Source organism: Planococcus citri, chromosome 2, assembly GCF_950023065.1.
Source record: "Planococcus citri chromosome 2, ihPlaCitr1.1, whole genome shotgun sequence".
In the NCBI taxonomy this organism is placed as follows: domain Eukaryota; kingdom Metazoa; phylum Arthropoda; class Insecta; order Hemiptera; family Pseudococcidae; genus Planococcus; species Planococcus citri.
Window position 1 is genome coordinate 14130876 of NC_088678.1, and position 21449 is coordinate 14152324.

Sequence of the window (21449 nt, forward strand, 5' to 3'; positions counted from 1 at the left end):
AAAAAAATGTTCAGAGAAAAGTTCACTTTTTTCTCAAACTTTTCTGCCCTAAGCTATTCGACACCTGCCCCAGAAACAGAAATAAAACTGCGCACCAGCCTACCGGGTCTTTATTCAATCTACATCCTCAGGAATTTTCGCGAAGAAATACAAGTTGACAACGAGAACTACCAACCTATTTTGAGGGAAAAGTTTCTCGAGGGCTGAATAAAATAAGATGGACACCCAGTACATAGATTTGATTGCAAATCACAAAATTTATTTTTAAAAATGAGTATCAGATAGATCACTATTACTGATATCAATTAAAACATGCTGCAATGCAGATACATAAAAAAAATACTTAGGTATTTATAGTGGTACGACTAAAACATTTGCAGGCGTCAGATACATAATTATTTCAACCACATGGGACTAACAGCAAAAACAAAATAATAATTAAAACAACAAAATGATAAACATCGTACGAAAGAAATGACAGATATTTTTTTCACACCGATAGTATCTTCTCCAGAATAGCCCAATTACTCGTATCTATATTGTATCAATAAATCAGAACATAAGGTTCGATACGTTCGTGTTGAAGCTCTTCTTCAACTTCTTCAGTTTCCTCATCATCGACATCTGCCAGTTCCGGAAGTGGTTTCATCTAAATCAGATGAAACTTAATTAGGTATTTTTTGAAATTCAAGTCGGATAAGTACCTATTAACGTGAGAGATGTTCTAACTACCAAAAGAATTTTTGAACTGGACAAAAATACTTACATCACCCAAAATTTCAGTAGCTTAAGTGCATTTTTTGATTTTCAACCAATTTTTAAAAGTCAAATTTGGACAAAAAATAAGAAAAAAAATCAAAATCTCATTAAATTGACATCTAGGAAGCTGAAATTTGGTATGTAGCCTATTTTCTGCCCCCTTAATCAATTAGAACCAATGTCGAATCATTTTGAGCAATTTTGGATTCTCCAGCAGATTTTTCAAAATTGAAATTTCCTCAGAATTTCACTCAATGAAGTTGGAAAGCTAATTACATGCTAAAAAGATCATATACACCATTTTTGAAAATCTAGAATTTCCAAAATATTTCTATAGGCTTCAGGACGTCTTAAAACCACTCCGATCGGCTCAGAATGTTGAAACTAGGATATAAAGTAAATTTCAGCTTTCAATTTTTGTTAGGTAAAATTTTACAAAAATTTCCCTTCTCAAAAATATGCTTGGTGGGTCATTCCATGTCAACTCAACCAAAAAAAAGGCGATTTTGAAAGTCATGTCTTTCAATTTCGCTCAATTTTTTTTTACAATATATACCCACCCAGTAAGTAAGAACCCCGCAATTAGTTTGGTCCCAGCCCCCTCAAAAGGCGGGCGGGGGGCTTCCATTATTTTCACATTGTCTCGAGCTACTCAACTTCAGCAGCCCATTCCTCCAAAACTATGATACTTTGATCAAAACTGATTTCACAGTTCGAAAAGGCATTGCATTTAGAACTTTTTAAGCGTTTTGAAATTTTCAAAAGTTGAAAGTTGAACTTTAAAATTGAATGTTCAAATTTCAAAATGGCGCCGTAAGTGGGAGCTACCATTTCAAATTTTGAAAAAATTTCCATAGATGTACCTTTTGATGTTTTTATGAAATATTCAAGTTTCGAGATGGGATCTCTCAATGGAGAGGGAGCACTTCCACCCCCAATTTTGGGTGAAACTTTCGAAAGAAAATCTGGGGCATGTGATATATCGAATTCTATGTTTTTGGTGACGCTGAACACGAATATGATGTTAGATTTTTGATAAGACTCCATCCATGGCCTCCAGTACCTACCCAAGGGGGGTAAAAGTTCAAAAAAGTGTTTTGTTCGTGTGACACATGGAATAGTATGTTTTTGGTGACGCTGAACACGAATATGACGTCAGATGTTTGATTGGACCCGTCCACGGTCCCCAGCACCTCCCCAAAGGGTGCAACCCGCCAAAAAAATGGTTACATTGTGATAGTGCATATGGCCACCTGGTGTCAACGTACAATTAGGGTCTACTACTCGTGGTAACACTGCTTCCGTCCTCGTAAGCGGAGCTCCGTCAGAGCTACGCGACAGGGAACATTGCCAGTAGTGGTGGGATATTATCGATATATATCGATATTTGCCGCCGTCGATATATATCGATATTTTGAAGCCGATAATCGATTATCGGAAAATTTTTAAAAATTATGCAAAAATCCTGCAAATAAATTGTGCGAGGTATTTTTTTGCTCTTTTTTAGCATTTTCAGACTCTTTTAGAGTAAAATAGTGATTATCACAGCTATTAATGGTAGCCATGGGCCATATCTGTAGAATGATGAAATGTTGACAATTACGTCATCAATGTCATCATTATTTTAAAAAGCTCCAAATAGGTAGCTAGATACCCGAGCAGCAATTTTCAGCTAAGTTTCTGCATACGTTCTGCATAGCAGAATGCATGCAGAACGCCTGCAGTCTGCCTGTGTTCTGCATGCAAAACGCCGCCGTAATTCTGGACTAGAAATGAATTTTTCTGCATGCGTTTACGCGTGAGTTATGCATGCGTCTTTGTTCACAGTGTTTATATGGGTTCATTTTTTTTTTCATTTGAGGGAAATAATACGAATTCTCAATAAAATGTCCTGCATTTACTACAGAGCAATTATATAACCAAAATAAATGAATACCTAATTTTTAAAAAAAAATCAGTAAGGGCTGTTCTTTCTTTTTCATCTCACCACAACTGCAAATCCATTGAAGACCCTCCCCCCTTCCCCACACCTTCATCTTGCATACACAGACAGGTACTGGTTACTAGAATATTGTTTATGAAGGTAGGTGTATTTCTCTTTCACCCTCACCCCACCATCGAATGGCAACACAGAAACCAGTTCTTGGTGCCTTGCCTTGCTTTGCTCTGCTTCTTCCTTTGTTCCTTTGTCACTGCGAAATGTGTACTGTATGCTGGTAGGATATGCTGCGTTACTAATGATGTTTGTTGTTCTCACCTCTGCTGCTTTCCTCTTACCCTTCGCAACAGGGATGCTGGTTGACATACGATTACAGGAGTACGCCACTAGAGCTGGTTTAGAAATGTACCGTTGAATATATACCTACAGATCCTTGTTTCAGGAGATAATTTTTTTTTGTCAGTTTTGAGTTTTCTATCTTGAAAAAATATGTATGAGTGGAACATGATTTTTCAAGTTTTTTGAGACGTTTTCAAGCAGTGTACCACAAGTTTATGAGGGCAAAATAATTTTTCGAAACTTAAATAATTTGTATTTTCATAGTGTATAAAGTATGCACATGTTTATGCATAGGTATTATGATTTTTCTAGTGTTGAAAAACCTAAAATGAACCAAATTCACTATGTACCTGATTTTTAATAAAACCAAAAACCAATATTTTTTATTTTCTTGTGGTCAACAGGACCACTTAACGAACTTGAATGTTTTGGTGGTTATCTAACAACACAAACAATTTTCTAGTTCAATTTTGGTTCGTTTTCATTTTCACTTAATTTTTTTTTTTTTTTGCATGAATAAAATAAATCATTACATTTATTGCAAAGAATAAATTCGGGTAAAATTTCATCAAAATTGTGTGAAAGATTGTTAAAATCTCCTGTAAAATCAAGTAATGAAAGCAATAAAAACACTTCAAATCACAAGAAACTGCAGATAGTAGAGTTGGGCAAAAATCAATTTGAAAATTGTTTTTAAAAAGTGAAACAGCCAAAAAAAACAAAAAAAGTGAGCTTTCTCATATATTCAAAATCCAAAATTCAACCCAAAACCAAAAATGAAAATCATGTAAGTTACAACCCATGTTTTTTTTTCTTCAAGGGAGGAAAATACATACGAATCACTGTCAAATTATGGATACCTATATTGTAGGTGACTTTTTCATTGAATCTGAATTAGAATTAGAAAAACGAGCAAACACAACTTTTTGTGGGTAAAAAACTATTTTATCAATTTCAGGTACATATCAACTAAAGTAACTGATGAAAAAAATTGAATGATATTTTAGCCTGAATTTATTTACTTTTTGATAACACGATCTTGTATCAGTCATTCCTACGCATCATGTACATACAAAAACACATTTCGCTGGTCCAATAAGCTGTGCGAAAGTGCATTGCAGAAACGCATGCATTTCTGCAGCGAATACGCACGCGTAAATGTACAGGCAGAAATGCATACGTCGATATCTTAAAAACGCATATGCAGAAACGCTATGCAGAAACGTGGGGGAAAGTCCAGGTTTACACATAAGACGCGGATCTGCGGGCAATCTGCGGGTGATCTGCGTGTGATCTGCGTGTGATCTGCCGCGGAAACGTCACACGCAGAAATATTTTCAATTGCTGCTCGGGTACTGAAAAAGCAAAAAAATAAGGAATAGAAACAGCTTAGAGATGATTCAGTTTCTCTTTTCATCAAAAATCAGCTGTTTTATGGTCTTTTTATGAACATCAAAAACATCCAATATATATCGATATTAGACCTCCGATATTTTGACGATATCGATATCCCGAAATATCAATAATATCCCATCTAGGAGAGACACCAACGTGTTGCTCCGAGCTCGTTCTCCCTGATCAAGAGGACAAAGGACAGCTCGTCATCCGCCTTCGGTTTAATTACCATTCTTCATACATTTAAATGAGTTAATTTACCCGTTCGCGGGAGTGTTGTTAATATACCCCATCGAGGGAGTTCGGTTAATGTTTAATATACCCCATCGTGGGAGTCTTTTGTGTAAATATACCCTTTAAGGGAGTTCTTCGTGTTAATTAGGTACTGTTAATAAATACCTTTTATTCGTAACATCGTGTTTATTGACGTCATATCTGCAATATTCTATCTCGTTCGTACTGTGTATCCTGAGCTATACGTGCAAAACAGGTAAGTCCACGTAGTGGTATATTTATTCCGTCTAAGTGGTATTTCCTGGCCTCACCCCCCAACAGGTAATGATTCGCCTCCTTACCTAACGCAGCATGTGTTAGATATTATATTACAACATTCGTGTGACACATGAAATAGTAGGTATGTATTTGATATCGCTGAACACGAATATTGCCTTAGTTTTCCGAATTGACTTCACCCATGGCCCCCAGAACCTCCCCCAATAGGTAAAAGTTAAAAAAAATTGTTGGGGGCCGTGGATGGAGTCCAATCAAAAAACTAACGTCAAATTCGTGTTCAGCGTCACCAAAAACATACTATTCCATGTGTCACACGAACAAAACACTTTTTTGAACTTTTACCCCCTTTGGGTAGGTGCTGGGGACCATGGATGGGGTCCTATCAAAAATCTGACATCATATTCGTGTTCAGCGTCACCAAAAACATAGAATTCGGTATATCACATGCCCCAGATTTTCTTTCGAAAGTTTCGCCCAAAATTGGGGGTGGAAGTGCTCCCCCTCCATTGAGAGATCCCATCTCGAAACTTGAATATTTCAAAAAAGCATCAAAAGATACATCTATGGAAATTTTTTCAAAATTTGAAATGGTAGCTCCCACTTACAGCGCCATTTTAAAATTTGAACTTTCAATTTTAAAGTTCAACTTTCAACTTTTGAAAATTTCAAAACGCTTAAAAAGTTCTAAATGCAATGCCCTTTCGAACTATGAAATCAGTTTTGATCAAAGTATCCTAGTTTTGGAGGAATGGGCTGCTGAAATTGAGTAGCTCAAGACAATGTGAAAATAATGGAAGCCCCCCCGCCCGCCCCCTGAGGGGCTGAGAACAAACTAATTGGGGGGTTCTTACTCACTGGGTGGGTATATATTGTAAAAAAAAATTGAGCGAAATCGAAAGACATGACTCAAAAACGTTGGTTGAGTTAACATGGAATGACCCTGAAGACTTCAGAACTACTCAAAACTGTTCGAAATTATTTCCAATCAATTTGGAAGTTCAAAAATAGGGCACATGCCAAATTTCAACTCTCTAAAGCAAATTGGTAAAATTTTATTTATTTTTTTTCATTTTTAGTTCAAAGATTTTCACAGATGCCAAAAATTGAAAAATTTTCCTCTTTGGGCGGATGATGTACTTTTACATGGTCTTCGATTCAATTTTGCCCAGTTCACAAATTTTTCTGTCAATCAGGATACAGTATCCCTTGTAAATAGGTACCTTATTTGAAAAAAGAATTATACTAACCCTCGCAAATGCAGTCATCACTAGAGCCAGAATCACCGTTAGAATGATTATTACTGCAGGTATGATGTATGCCCATAAACCTATAAGCCTCTTTAATTGTTCAGTTATTTCTGACTGCGCATATTTTCCTAAGCATTGCTTTTCATAATTTTCTTTGGCGTTTTCCAACGAATCTTTCTCTAGGCACTCTCTAGCTTCAATGTGAACAAATAAATAGGTAATGTAATTCAAAAGAAACAATGTTTCACTTTACCCAGGTAATTATAAGCAATCGAAAATAGATGTAGATCCACTTTCTTACCTGATGACGAACACCTCCACTCTTTCGGATCAAAAATAGAACTCCTATTGAAATCATTCAACCACCGTTTCCAATTCTGTAACTTAATGCATTCGCAGTACCCTTCAGGACTTCCCAGATACGTTCCCATCACGTCGAAGGATACTTGACTCAAGTTGCACAGATTCGCTATGTCGTCGACTTTTAAACGGAGAGAAGGGTTATTTTTCACCACCAGCGTACGAAGTGGCGGCGGTGGAGCGAAATATAACTTCGGTATGGTTTTCAAATCACTATACTCGATCGTCAAATGCTGAAGTTTGGGACAATTGCTCAATTTGAATTCAGCTGCCGAAGAATTTCTCCAAGTGAGACGTTCTAGAGTAGAAGGCAATGTAAATACCGCATCACGTACACCTTCGAATTTACAATTTGAAACAGTCAAATTGGTCAACGTTGATAAATTAAACAGTTCGTTCGTTATTTGTTTTTCTTGCTGCGGAGTCTCAAATACTGGCGAAAATTGCATCGAACTACGAATAATTAAATTGTTTAAATCTTTGAATTTCTTGAATGTCTCTGAACTTTGGATTAGCCAAGGTGTGTTGGAATGTTCGTGATATAATACGATTGTCTGTTGATGAAAAAAATATCAACGTTAGGTACAAGTTTTAAAATTGTTTCCACGATGAACGTCATAAGAAAATTAATGTACTTAATGGGTTTATTTCGGAGAAACTTTTACCTTTATGGTTGAAGGAATATTGCCAGGAATAAAAGGAGTTTTATGTTGGTCGTTTTTATAACACCATGCAATATCATCGGTGGTGGTTGCACAATGATCTGTAGCAGTGCTATCGTCGCAAGATGTTTTAAATATGGATGAGATGATAGTTCCTGTTTAAAATTCAGAAATTTTATCAAAACCAAAATAATTGAACGAGTTTTTAAAAATATACAGAAATATTTACCGAGTAAAAAATATACGCCTATTTTCATCGCTTATCACATGTCGCATTTTGTTTTTCGACGGTCGATTACACTACTGTTTCTGAAGGTAATTCGATAACAAAAATATCTGTTTATTAGCCAACAATGTTTAATGCTTTGTTTATTTCACCGATTGATTTACTGGCGACTAGGTACAGTATAATTTGGAGGGTATTTTTTCGGAAGTCTTCGGAAATGCTTCGGAAGGATTCGTATGACTTGAATTTTTTCATTTTCGTCCGGTTTCAGCATTCATCTAATTATGCAGTTTTAATTTTACGTCTTTCAACTCGTCATGAAATTAAATAGAAATGGAAATAAAATATGAAAAATCAAAAATGTACCTGTTTATGTTTTAAAATTAAATGTAAAGATTTTTTGGTGCGCCATTTCAGTCAATTATACGTTGCCTAGCGTTGAAAAATTAAAATCCAAAAATGTGGGAATGAAAATTGAAAAATGAAAATCGTAAATCTTCGCATCTTTTAACGTTGTATTTTGATAATCATGATGGTAATAAAAAGGGCACCTATGAGGTATTATAGTTGAATTCACGTTGAAGCTTGAGAGTTGATATTCCACTTCCAGTATGATATTTGAATTTGTATTAATTAATATTTAATTTAATTACATTAGAGTACCTATGTACTATGTAGGTACATATGCATATGTATTTTACATGGGTCCTTTCCTTTCTCCTTTTCAATGGAGTAGGTAGTAATTTATTTTTTCTTTTGGCATTGAAAATAAAAATGATACTCTATGTACTATGTAATGTGTATGTGTACGATACCAAATTACACAACATTTTTGTAAAAACGAAAACATAAGAATCAAGATCAAGAAATAAGTAATTACGTATATAAGTACATCAATAGGATATGAATAATATAATGTTGAATTTGATTGAATGTTCATATCAATACACGAGTGTCGATGTGATCCCGAATACCGGGCGAAGATGAAAAACTCCAAGTCATACGAATCCTTCCGAAGCATTTCCGAAGACTTCCGAAAAAATACCCTCCAAATTATACTGTACCTAGTCACCAGTATTGAACTGATGGAGAAAATTCAAAAAAATATTTTCAATATTTGGATTGGAATTAGAATAACAAAAATCTTTTTGGAAAGAATTGTTCAAGCTTTAGGCATACCTAGGAAAACTTGGAAATTGAAATTTTGTGAGATTTTGAAAATTCAATAGGTACCTACATGAATTATATTTTCATTTAAAAACATTGCTGAAGGTTGTTACATATCTTGTTAAGGATGACGAGTTTCAAAAAGTTTATTAAAACATGAACAAAATCTAAATTTAATATTTTAAAAATAAGAGTTATTTTCTTCCTAAGCGTACAACAGCGCATACACAGATTCTATAGAATTTCGCTCAATGTCCATCTTCAGCTTTCTTCTTATGTTTTTTTCGTTTCTTCTGCAAAAGAAAAATCACATGCAAAATTATATTTTGACCCATTCTACGAGTATGTCAAATTGGCTCGATTTTAGCGATTTTACTCGAATTTTTTTTATATTTTCCCTCGTTACAAGCGAGGTGGGATTTGTTTCTTTTTCACCGATTGAAATTTTACATCTTTATCCCAACTTTGGAGTTCAAATTGCTCAGAAATTGTGCAACTTGGAGAAAATCTGTGTCATATTTCAAAATAAAGGTTGGGCTGCTTTTGAAAGCCGAATGTCCAAAAGCGTGCCAAATTTCGGGACTTTAGGTATGATTTAAAAATTGAAGAAAAAATTCAATGAGGACTTTCATTTTGAGTAGAAAATCACTCAAAAAATATTGTTAGCTCCGGACATGCCCTGGATACGGATTCAGAATCACTGATCATTTTTTGACTTCTACTGAGCAGTTGCAAAGTTGCAAATCGATTATTTTTGGGTAAATTCGTATTCTTGGAATTTTTTTCTCAAATACTTGTAAGTATTTCCCATTCTGAGACTGGAAAAATATTTTTAAGGCAGTGGTGTGCTGGTGCTAATCTTTTGGTCATTATTGTCAATTTCAAAAAATCGAGAAAAATAGCGAAAAACTTACAAAATGTTTCTTTTTTTTCGAAATTGAGAATAAGAGTACTAATTGGAAATAAACTCTCAAAACAAGCAGAAATAAACAGAGAAGTTTGCCAGAGATGTCCACTGTCTTGTGTTTTGTTCAACATGTTCATGTACCTACATGGATCACATCCCGCATAGCACTGATGAGATCGTCAGTGGCCTCGACAAAAGTATCGACATGATTTTACATGATTGCTGATTGAAAAAAGTCGGAACATTATCCACAAAAGGATTAATCTAAGGTGCACCGGGGGAAGTTGGAATTCGGGGTAAGTTAGAAAACTTGCTCTAGCGCCTAGGGATTTATATCTGGTGAAGTGCCACTAAAGGTGACTTGAGGGTACTACCCCTACTTCATCACGGCATAAAAATTTTCGCGATTCAGTTTCATTTTAGATGTCTTTGGTTCAATTGTATTTTGTTGTTGTTTTGAACTTATTTTGAATTTGGTCTAAAATACAGACTTTCTATTTCTTAGTTTTTCGCATATAGCGGACGAACCGTGCGTCCTAGTGAAAATCTGATGAGAGTGATCTCAAAGAGAATTAAATTCTCTACAATTTTGTTTTTGTGCAATTTTTCTAGGATGCTCGGTTTGTGATCTACGCCTCTGCAAAGTTTAGCTGTTCTGACTTCCCCCAATTGGGGTAAGTCAGGACAGTTTATATTTTATTCCAATGAGCGAAAGCTACTGTGTCAATCGCGCTCAAATTTTTACCATAGGTTAAGAACCCTTATGGGAACCTACATAATAAATTTGATCCATATTGGTTCATTAGAAGGGGAGTAACAGCTGGTCAAAGTTGGAATTGCGAAAAATCATTCTGACTTGCCCCGGTGCACCTTAACTATGTTTACAATAATTTATTAAAAATTGACACTAAGTATTTTCAAAAATTATGATGGAAATGCTGATGGTCGTCATTGCTGTCTACATTTGTATCTACAGTCATGTGCAAGATTTCGATATATTGTAGATACCTTTGTAGACCCAGATCGATATCAAAATTCAGGTCGGCTTGTTGATCCAAAGTTGATGTTGACTATAAGATCGACAAAATCATCTACAAAATTTTGATCTTGTATAGTTACTTTTGTCGATCTAATAATTGTCATCAACTTTGCCATTGGTAAGACGATCTGAATTTTGATATCGATTATAGGGTCTACAAAAATATCTACAAAATGTCGTCATCGAGTAGATGCTTCTGTAGATCTTGTAATCGACATCAATCATCTGGTTAATATATTGATGAGGAAGTTGATGTCGATTACAAGATCTATAAAATATTTTTAGAAATTTCAAAGTGTTGCAGACTGATTTGCCGATGTCTCGAGTCGACAACACAATAAGAAAAATTTTCCAAGTCCAAAATAAGATGGACTAAATATTCTTTCAAGGCAACTTCTCTCAACAATGGCAATGGTCTAGTGGTTAGAGAACATGACAGAAGCAAGTAGGACAGCAATGACCTGGGTTCAATCCCTACTGAAGGCAAAATTTTTTAGGGTGAAATATTTTTGAGAATAACTTCATTTGAATCAAAAAAAGAGTTTTATGGACACATTTCACACATTTTCAATCAAAATTTGCCTCTTTTACACATGAAAAAATGACACCAATGTCGAGACCTTGTCGAGACAGAAAATGAAGGGAGACGACAGTCGATATCAACTTCTCACTCGTCATGTATCGACATTGGTGTCAGCAAATGTCGTGTCAACAAGTGACAGATTAGAGATCTCATCTTTTCCATCAACTTTGGCATCGCTTGTGCTGCGTGAGATGGTAAAAGAGTGGCAGAAAACTAAGCCAAAATGAATCAAAACAGACAGAAGGCAGGAAATATCAACAGTATGTACTATTTGTAGATGATCAAGCAGTACTAGCCAAAGCAGAAGATGATCTACAGAGATCAATGTACATACAACCTAAGAAAGACATCGGAAAAGTATGATATGAGAATATCATCAGAGAAAACAAAAACAATGGCTTTCAAAGGAGAAGAGCCAGTAAGAAGCAAGATAGTAATAAATGGAAAAATCATCGAACAAGTCAATAATTTCAAATACCTGGGAAACACAATATCATACCAGGGAGAAGTAGATGTTGGTGGAAAGATTGCAAAATTCCTGTGAGTCATGAAGGTGTACAATACCCTCACAATACCGATGATGACTTATGGAAGCAAGGTATGGGCATTGAAGAAATCTGATAAGAGAAGAATGGGCCTAATGGCAGCAGAGATGAAATTCATGAGGAGAATGGCAGGGACGACTCTCAGAAATAGAGTCCCATCCCATCTGAGAAAATAACAGCAGATCTCGGAGTGAAGCCAGTCACAAAGAAGATAAAAAAGTAAGCATAGGAAAGATTGGAGAAATCATGTCAAAAGGATGGAGGAAACAACCCAGCCATTGGGTGAAAATCGGCCAATGATACACGACAAAAAACGCAACAGGAATTGCAACATTTTCTGCCAATACTTTTCTGCTCATTAATCAGCGCGCATATTTTTTTACACAATAAGTTCTGCCAATGTCCAATATTCATGAAAAATTGTTTGGCTCTGCTGGGGATCAAACCTGGGTCTCTGAGTTGGAGAGCGACTTTTCTACTTACCTCACCACCAGGGCATGTGAAGAAATGAATGCAAATATTTCTAAGCATACTACCTACGCTAAAACATTGATGTAAAATACCGCATTTATGCGTGTTATTTAACAAATATGTGAAAGAATACACCAAAAAACAGGTTAGTGGCAAATTTTGTAGTTGGTTTCTTCCAGTGCAAAGAAACATGCCACGTAATTTGAAAGCGCTGTGGCCTTACACATGAAAAGTACACTACAAAATATTCATGTAAGGGTAAAATACCCCTATTCCACCCAGTTGATGACCCAGTGCCTAATCCCAACCACCATGTATATCTTGTCTCTTATTAGCGCTACCTATTGAAAAGTGATAAGTATAAACATGTTCCTCTATCACAGACAATTAATTTGAGACATTCCCAGCCACTGTAAAGCCAAAACTCGCGAAATAAAGAAATTCCATGATCAAAAAATTGTTTTTCACCATTTTTCATCACCAAAAATTTTCAACTTGTTATAACTAATTTTGTGGTGTTGAATAATATGATTTGTGATTGTGATTAAAGTGAGATTTTGATGGTATTGTTTTTTTTTTTTCAGGACTTGATTCAATACCACCGGGTATTCTATTTAACTATTTAAACATGCTTAGACCCCCTCTCCCTCCCCACATGGAATTGCTTGAATGGCCAAAAGTTCCTAGTTGTGTGCTGTCCGAGCGCAGGTTTTTTTTTTTCAATCCCGTTTTTTTTTATACAAATTAATATGCATTTTATCAAAAAAACCAAAGGATACAAAATTGTTCTACATGAAATTTTCTACATTTTGACGCTATCAGTTGAACTCAAAACGTTTATTAAATAACTTTACAGAGGGTTCAAAGTCTGCCCCCGACTTTAATGTCCATCGCCGTGTTCATTTTTCAGATTTTTTTTACCAGTTTAAAAATATTTTTTTATGTGGATAAATGGTCACACCGATTCGAATGGTTGATAAGAGTGCTATCCACATTTCAAAAGACGAATGCCAATTAATTTAGCTCGTGAAAAAATCGAAATGCATGCGAAATTTTTACATGTCTCAAATTCAACTTCCATAGTCGTGTCTCAATATTTTCGCGGTAATGTTCGGCTTTCTGTCCAAAAACAAGTATACAAATATTTAAGGGGTATGTACGGTTACATTGATACAAGAAATTTCATCGAATGATATTTTCCAATGCCCTTTTTTCGAGATTTTCTCACATTTTCCCTGCATAATTTGTTCCTCGTCGTGTCTTTAAGAAGTCTTAAAACCTTCCCTCCCACTTCCCCAGGGGGGGGGGGGTTGATTGAGACCAATACCAAAAATGAGGTCGAGGGTATGTACATATATTTATGAGTCCAATTTTGCAAATTTCAAAAAAGTGTGTATTTTAAAATGTTTAAAATTGAAAAAAATATATATGAGAGGCGTTTCGCGATATGGGTCCTTGTGGTGATTCGATGTTTTTTTTTTTTATTGGCGATTCCGACTTACTTTTTCACGAGAAATCGAATGGTGCAATCAGATTTCGCCTATCTCATCAACTTCTCGTTTTAAAATTACTTGAACATCAATACTCAAAAATTCACATTTTCGGGAAATTGAAAAACAAAGTTTTTGTTTGTTTTTGATTTTTTTAAAAAAATAAAAAAAGGTCGATGGAGAAATTATTTTATTGTTGTTACCTATGTAAAATTTCATGGGGAATCCGAATTTCTCGGTATTTTTTTGCGGGGTAGTCTGTAACGTTGTGTAAATTCGACTGTTCACCACAAGGTCCCTTTTCTAAATCACGGATATCAGGCGATGTTGAACGAATTTCGTCAAAATTTCCCATCCAAACTATGCGCAAGACAACACTGCACCCGAAAATCAAAAAAAAATAAAATCGAAAAAATCGAAGCGATTCGATGTTTTCTCTCTCCTGAAAAAATCGAAATATCACCACAAGGGCCCTTATCGCAAAACGCCTCTCATATATTGAAATTTGCCAAATTTTTGAGAATTACCCTGGTAAATTCGAGACCATACGTGCAGAATTTCATTTTGACCCTGCTAATAGCGTTTTTTTCGAAAACTGGAAAATCCAAAAATCCACAGAAGGCTTCTGAACGCTTTGAAACCGTTGTCAATCGACTCGAGAGGTCGAAAATAGAGTAGGCACGTTTAAACCAAATTGCAGCTGTCTAGATCAATTCGGTAAAATTTTCACTATCCATAATTTTTTACCCAAATTAAAATTTTTCGAAAATTCGTTAAAAATTGAAAAATGAATTTCAGTACCTGAAATTTGATTTCCTATCGTTCAGTTCAAATTTAGTAAGCTTTTAAAAATTGAGGTCCCACCCACCTTAAAAAAATCGAGGAGACAAAAATGACAGTTTTTCTTTTTTTTTTTTTCTGGTACGAGGAACATCCTACAATAAATTTCAAGCAAGATCGGAGACTGCAGAACCCAAAACCGGACCGATTTGACATAGAATGACCTGGATGTTTATTCAACTAGTTCATGTTAAATTAGTTAGGTACTTTGAAAACAACTTACTCGACTTTTATGTTTCGCAAACAACAGCAGTCCACTAGCAATAAGACAAAACGTAACAAATATTAATATAAATACCGAATTCAAGAGTCTTTTGGACGGTTTAAATGGCGGCTTGTGCTTGGATTTGGGAGGATTCTCTTTCAGCTTCCGCTGCCTCACACATTCTTCCTTTTTTTTTATATACTCTTCAGTTAAATGTCTTCCACAAACAATTGCTTAAAACAGAAGAATAGGATAACAATTAAAAAATGATACCTTTTACTCATCCTACACATAAAAAAAAAATAATATCAAAATGTGTTGACTTATTCTACTATAAAAGGCTTGGTAAATAGATAGTAGATACTTGGATAATATTTATACCTACCTTTTGAACAATTCAACACGAGCATTCTTTCACCTTTAAAATCGGTACTGCCTATAACGAGTTTTATTTCTAACTCTTTTAACCATTTTTTGATCCTGAAGCAGTCGCAATGGTGGTCCGATTTCGTAATAGGAGAGTCATCGACATCAAAACTTATTTGAGTCAGGTGGCAATATTTCACTATCTCGTCGAAAGTTATCAGAAGACGAGGATTGCCATACAAGTATAGTTCTTTCACAGGCGATGCTTTGTCGTGCCATTGAGGCATTTTCGTCAGATTATTCCATTCGAGATTTATTTCATCCAAGTATGGACTATATGGAAAAGTATAATTTTCGTAAGAGTTGTTGGCCAACACTAATCTCGTAATTTCCCACGGTATTTTCCACACATGATTACTGCTATTGAATCCACACCCGATACACTTGAAATCTAGCAATTTGGTCAAATCGAATAGTTTCTCTCGTAGATCGCGTGATTTATCTTTTGTGTCGAACAGTTCTCGAGAAAATTCAACGAGGCCGCCGATTGACAAGTTGCGTAGTTCGGGATAACGTTGAAAATAATTTACACTGTTGATAAGCCATGGGATTTGAATTAAGCTTTCACCTTTGTCTAAAAACAATACCTGAAATTATTCAGAATTATCATCGTGAAAGATGGCGAGAAATATTAGAAGTTGAGCAGGTGTCACCAAATGATTTGGAAACACTACGTAAAAATATAGCTCAATTAACTATAGTATTAATGCAGACTAATGACTTGGTACCTCAATGTCGGAGGGTATACTATCCGGAAGAAGGAGGGGACCACGTTCAGGTGTTGCTCCTGATTTATCGCACCAGTATTTTTTCTGATCATTCTTGCTCCACGGGTAACAAAAACCATAAGCTTGTTCGTTCGTTTTGATTACCAATACTGATACTATGCATCCTGCATGAAATCGCACATTAGCTGTAGACTGAATAGGTATTATGACTATCGAAGAGTTACAAAGTGTGAATGAAATTACCAATAAACAAGTACACGCCACTTTTCATTACTATTTATGTAATTATCACATGACATTTTGAAGGATTGAAAAAACGCATCGAATATTGAATGTGTTGTACACAAGGTGACGCGATAATTCGGGGTTTGTTTTCAAGTCAGATGATAGTCACAGATTTGTCGATGAAAATATTCTGCAAATTGTTGGCCTGTAAAATAGTGTGAAAAAACAATTCACGAATTGAAGCAGTGGCTGACATCTGGCGGATTACTGGAAAATACCTACCTATATCTATTTTTTTAACTCGAATTTTCAACTCGATTTCAATGGATGGTACTTACTTCAGATTTGCATATTACAACCCAGTATGAGTAAAAAAAACGTAAGATAAACAAGTTTCCCATTTTGAAAATTGAAAGGGCAAAATACGTATTATTCAGAATCCAAGAGCCGAAATCCAATTTTGACCAATGTCAAAATCCAAAAGTTCAAAATCTGAAATTTCAAAATCTCAAAATAATCTCATAATTTTAAATTTCAGAATCCAAAAGTTCAAAATCTGAAATCTCAAAATCTGAAACCTCAATACCTGAAATCCTAAAATCTAAAAGCTCAAAATATGAACGTTCGGAATCTCAAAATCCAAAGTTCAAAATCTGAAATCTCAAAGTCTGAAATCTCAAAATCTCAAAATCTGAAATCTGAATTCGGAAAATTTGAAATCTGAAATCTGAAATTCTGAAATCTCATTTGATAATTCAAAATCTCAAAATGTGAAATCTCATAATCTGAAATCTCAATATCTATCTCAAAAACTCTAATCTCAAAATCTGAAATATCATAATAGGAAATGTCAAAATCCAAAATTTCAAAATCTGAAATCTCAACATCTAAAAGCTCAAAATATGAAATTTCAAAATCTCAAATCTCATAATCTAAAAGGGTACCTCCCGATAAGATAGGCAAAATGCCCTTAACCTCAGATTTCGATGAAACTCACAGGGTATGTTTAGTACCCCCAAAAAATAATTTTGGGCCCATAGCCCGCTCCCCACCCCACCCCCCTCAGCCAGGGGGGCCAAAAAACGCGTTTTTCAGGGGAAAAATTCTGTATCAGCGCGTAATTAAGATAAATTGATTCTGTAAACGAATATAGTTAGAGGATACATGGGCGTACCTCCCTGAATTTTTTCAGAATTTTTCATCACACGGGGAGAGAAGGGGGGACAAAAGAAAACTTTAAATCGACATTACTCCGGAACGAAAAAACATACCAAAACGATTTTTTCGTCAAATATGTATCTTTAGGTCTACTTTCTATAGAAGTCATCACCCGCCCATTTGGAGTGGTGGGTCAAGCTCAAAAGCTCAAAAAACTCTCAAAAAACCACGTTTTTTGCGTTTTTCTCCAAAAATATGGACAAATGGCGGAAATCTAAGAGAACCAAGTTGTTCAGCGTGAAATTTTACCTCAGAATTGTGTAATTGAAAATTCATTTACACCGCATGATCGTAAAACTACATGCGCAGAAGTATTTGTGCTTACATCAAGATAGCTGAAAGGGTATTCCTGGGTAAAATAGGTGAAATGTCCCTGTCCTCGGATTTCTGAAATTTTGATGAAACATAGTTGGGTACCATTGAAAAAAATGTCGGAGGCAAAAAATCCCCCCCCCCAACCTCCCCTTGCTCATAATAGCGAAAAAAGGGCATTTTTCGGGGAGAAAAAATCCATGCTTCAACGAGTTTTGACAAAAAAATCTGTATTCACTCAAAATACTTGAAGGAGATATGATTCTAGCAACTTGAATTTTCTTCAAAAATTGTGGGCCCCCCAGGGGAGATATATTGACAAAAGAAAATTTGAAACCGCCGTATCTCCGAACCTAATTTAAGTACATGAAATTTTTTTTTCAAAAATGTATCTGCATGAGCACTATAATTGGTATTTTTTTTTCAAATTTTCCCTCCAGGTAGGCCATCTTCAAAAACTCAAAAAACACTCAAAATTGTGTTTTTTTGTCACAACACCACCAAAAAAAGCGATCCATAACACTAGGCAACAATTTTTGACCTTTTTTTTGTGTTCGAGTTGAAAATGGGCTTAATCGATAGTTTAGACCCTAAAACAAAAAACAGAGTGGGGTTTTTCAATTTGAGTTGTTTTTGTAGTCAGGAGAGATGGTCAAAGTTGCAAAAATGGCCGTTTTTGCCCTATTTCACGAGTTTGTGGAGACATCAGTATTAGGTTTCAAAAAAAAAAACAAGGTCATATTCGGATTCTACGCACTTTTTTAAGTAAACAATTTCACCGGATTTTTGATTTTCGAAGTTTCAAGCGCATACGGAACATTTTTGTTTGTAACATATTTTAAAACTCGGAGCGCGCTACGCTGGCGTTACTCCACGACGTAATCGTGGCTCGGAACCATGTTCGCGCGGGCGAGGCTCTCACTCCAAGTTTTAAAATATGTTACAAACAAAAATCTTCCGTATGCGCTTGAAACTTCGAAAATCAAAAATCCGGTGAAATTGTTTACTTAAAAAAGTGCGTAGAATCCGAATATGACCTTGTTTTTTTTTTGAAACCTAATACTGATGTCTCCACAAACTCGTGAAATAGGGCAAAAACGGCCATTTTTGCAACTTTGATCATCTCTCCTGACTACAAAAACAACTCAAATTGAAAATCCCCACTCTGTTTTTTGTTTTAGGGTCTAAACTATCGATTAAGCCCATTTTCAACCCGAACACAAATATGCCGTTGCCTAGTGTAATTTTGGATGCTGGCCTCCAAAAATAATAAGAAAACCAACTAACTTCTTTAAGGCTATTCTAATTTTTTGATGAAAAATGGTCAACTTTGGGCGGGGATTGTGCCAAAACTATAGAACGGATTTTTCTAGGGTTTGCTTTCAAAAGCGAGGGTATGTCGAGATATTTTTGATTCAGGACATTTGATGGCTATAATAGGGAATTGGATGGAGGTACTTTAGACGCTCACATCCCTGTTGTAAAAGCAAAATTAGAAAATATGGCTACATACCCTCGATTTCATAGATGAATCAGTATTGGTGAAAAAAAATTGGAAGAATTTTGAAAATTCACGGAGAAATCCCCGTCTGAAGTTTAGATGGGAGCGGGTCGCGGGACATAAGCACGACTAAATTCGTTCAATCGATTACATGCAGTCTTACGAACGAATGATGAAAATAACGAACAAATCGGTTTCATATTTCGACCGGTTGTCAAATTAGAATGCTCTCCGCAGAGTATACCCTTAAACTCCAATTTTTTGGCCATAGGCACCCCCTCTTCAAATTTTAGGGCGAAAGTAGACAGACAATATGGGTATCATTATCATATGAACCGAACTCGCTGAACATGAATATGAAGTTTGATTTGCAGTTGGACCCTCCCAACGACCACATTGGGGAGAGGGGTTGCCCAAAAATTAGAGTTTTTGTGAAAAATGCTTCATTATAGCGCTATTTACGCCATGCAACTTCTTAATCAAGGTTTTCTTGAATTACAAGTAGCCTACTTTTCAAGTACATGGTATCTAACTCAAAACTATCAGAAAGGTTTCTTTTTGGTGTCGATGATTAAATTTTTATGTGAGTTACCAAGTACATTGAAAACATAGGTATTACCTACCTACGTACTATGTAGTAGATTGGGTAAATCACCAAAAAAAGAAAAAAAACTGGATTTTTACCAATTTTAGCAAAAACTGTCATTTTGAGTTGAAAGTTGTACAGAAAAATTCTGGCTCAGAAGTGCCCCTAAAGGGAAAACATGTGCCTTTAAAGTGGGAGTATTTTCGAAAAAACACGGTTTTTTCACTGTAGCCCCTGTACCCAATTTGTTTTGAGAAAAATGACGATCGACCCAGTCCTAAATGAATATATCTTAGATTCTGCGTCCATTCTATGCTATTATTTTAAATTGTTTTTGTCAATTTTGAAAAATCAACAAAAATTTAGGAATTTTTGCCAATCTTTATCAATTTTTTGAAACCTAAAATATTGTCATCACTGCGTTCCAAAATATTTCCTCAGTTTCAGAAATATATTATCTTTCAATATTTTTTCGTCATTATAGCGAAACTTTTGCGAAGAAAATATTTTCAAAACACCAACTACTAATACCCCCTCTCCAAAAAAAAAAAAAGATTTACTTTTCAATTTTCTCAGTAGAACCCCAAAATTGGCCTTGGATTTTGATGGCAATAGCATGGATTGGCGCAGAATCTCAAATACCTATGTAGGTACTTTTATTATACTGTCTCCTCCACATATTTTGAGTGAATACAGATTTTTTTGTCAAAACTCGTTGAAGCATGGATTTTTTCTCCCCGAAAAAGGCTCTTTTTTCGCTATTATGAGCAAGGGGAGGTGGGGGGGGGGATTTTTTGCCTCCGACATTTGTTTAATGGTACCCAACTATGTTTCATCAAAATTTCAGAAATTTTACCTAGGAATGCCCTTTCAGCTATCTCGATGTAAGCACAAATACTTCTGCGCATGTAGTTTTACGATCATGCGGTGTAAATGAATTTTCAATTACACAATTCTGAGGTAAAATTTCACGCTGAACAACTTGGTTCTCTTAGATTTCCGCCATTTGTCCATATTTTTGGAGAAAAGCGCAAAAAACGTGGTTTTTTGAGCTTTTGAGCTTGACCCATCACTCCAAATGGCCGGGTGATGACTTCTATAGAAAGTAGACCTAAAGATACATATTTGACAAAAAAATCGTTTTGGTATGTTTTTTCGTTCCGGAGTAATGTCGATTTAAAGTTTTCTTTTGTCCCCCCTTCTCTCCCCGTGTGATGAAAAATTCTGAAAAAATTCAGGGAGGTACGCCCATGTATCTTCTAACTATATTCGTTTACAGAATCAATTTATCTTAATTACGCGCTGATACAGAATTTTTCCCCTGAAAAACGCGTTTTTTGGCCCCCCTGGCTGAGGGTGGTGGGGTGGGGAGCGGGCTATGGGCCCAAAATTATTTTTTGGGGGTACTAAACATACCCTGTGAGTTTCATCGAAATCTGAGGTTAAGGGCATTTTGCCTATCTTATCGGGGGGTACCCTTTCAGAATCCAAAAGTTCAAAATCTCAAATCTGAAAGTCTGGAATCTCAAAATCTGAAACCTCAATATCTGAAATCTCAAAGTCTCAAAGCTCACAATATGAACTTTCAAAATCTCGAATATCAAAATCCAAAATTTCAAAATTTGAAATGTCAAAATCCAAAAGTTCAAAATCTGAAAAACCGATATCTGAATTCGGAAAATCTGAAATCTGAAATTCTGAAACCTTATTTGATAATTCAAAATCTCAAAATGTGAAATCTCATAATCTGAAATCTCAATACCTAT

General features: G+C 35.4%; 1 protein-coding gene across 1 annotated transcript; it reads right to left on the reverse strand.

The window, feature by feature from the left end:
• Positions 1 to 231: 231 nt before the first annotated feature.
• Positions 232 to 7579, reverse strand: LOC135834768 (uncharacterized). Its single transcript, XM_065348737.1, has 5 exons — positions 7444 to 7579; positions 7218 to 7369; positions 6494 to 7106; positions 6193 to 6386; positions 232 to 649 (listed from the first exon to the last, which is right to left on the reverse strand). Exons 1-5 carry the CDS (start codon positions 7469 to 7471, stop codon positions 545 to 547), a joined length of 1092 nt encoding a protein of 363 aa, XP_065204809.1. The 5' UTR covers positions 7472 to 7579; the 3' UTR covers positions 232 to 544.
• Positions 7580 to 21449: the final 13870 nt, after the last annotated feature.

Excerpts from the sequence above, each read along its gene's own strand:
- LOC135834768 (XM_065348737.1), bottom strand. The coding sequence starts at position 7,471 with ATGAAAATAGGCGTATATTTTTTACTCG. Across the intron at positions 7,107-7,217 it reads ATATTCCTTCAACCATAAAG|ACAATCGTATTATATCACGA; the intron begins GTAAAAGTTTCT and ends TTTCATCAACAG. Across the intron at positions 650-6,192 it reads TGATGACTGCATTTGCGAGG|ATGAAACCACTTCCGGAACT; the intron begins GTTAGTATAATT and ends CATCTGATTTAG.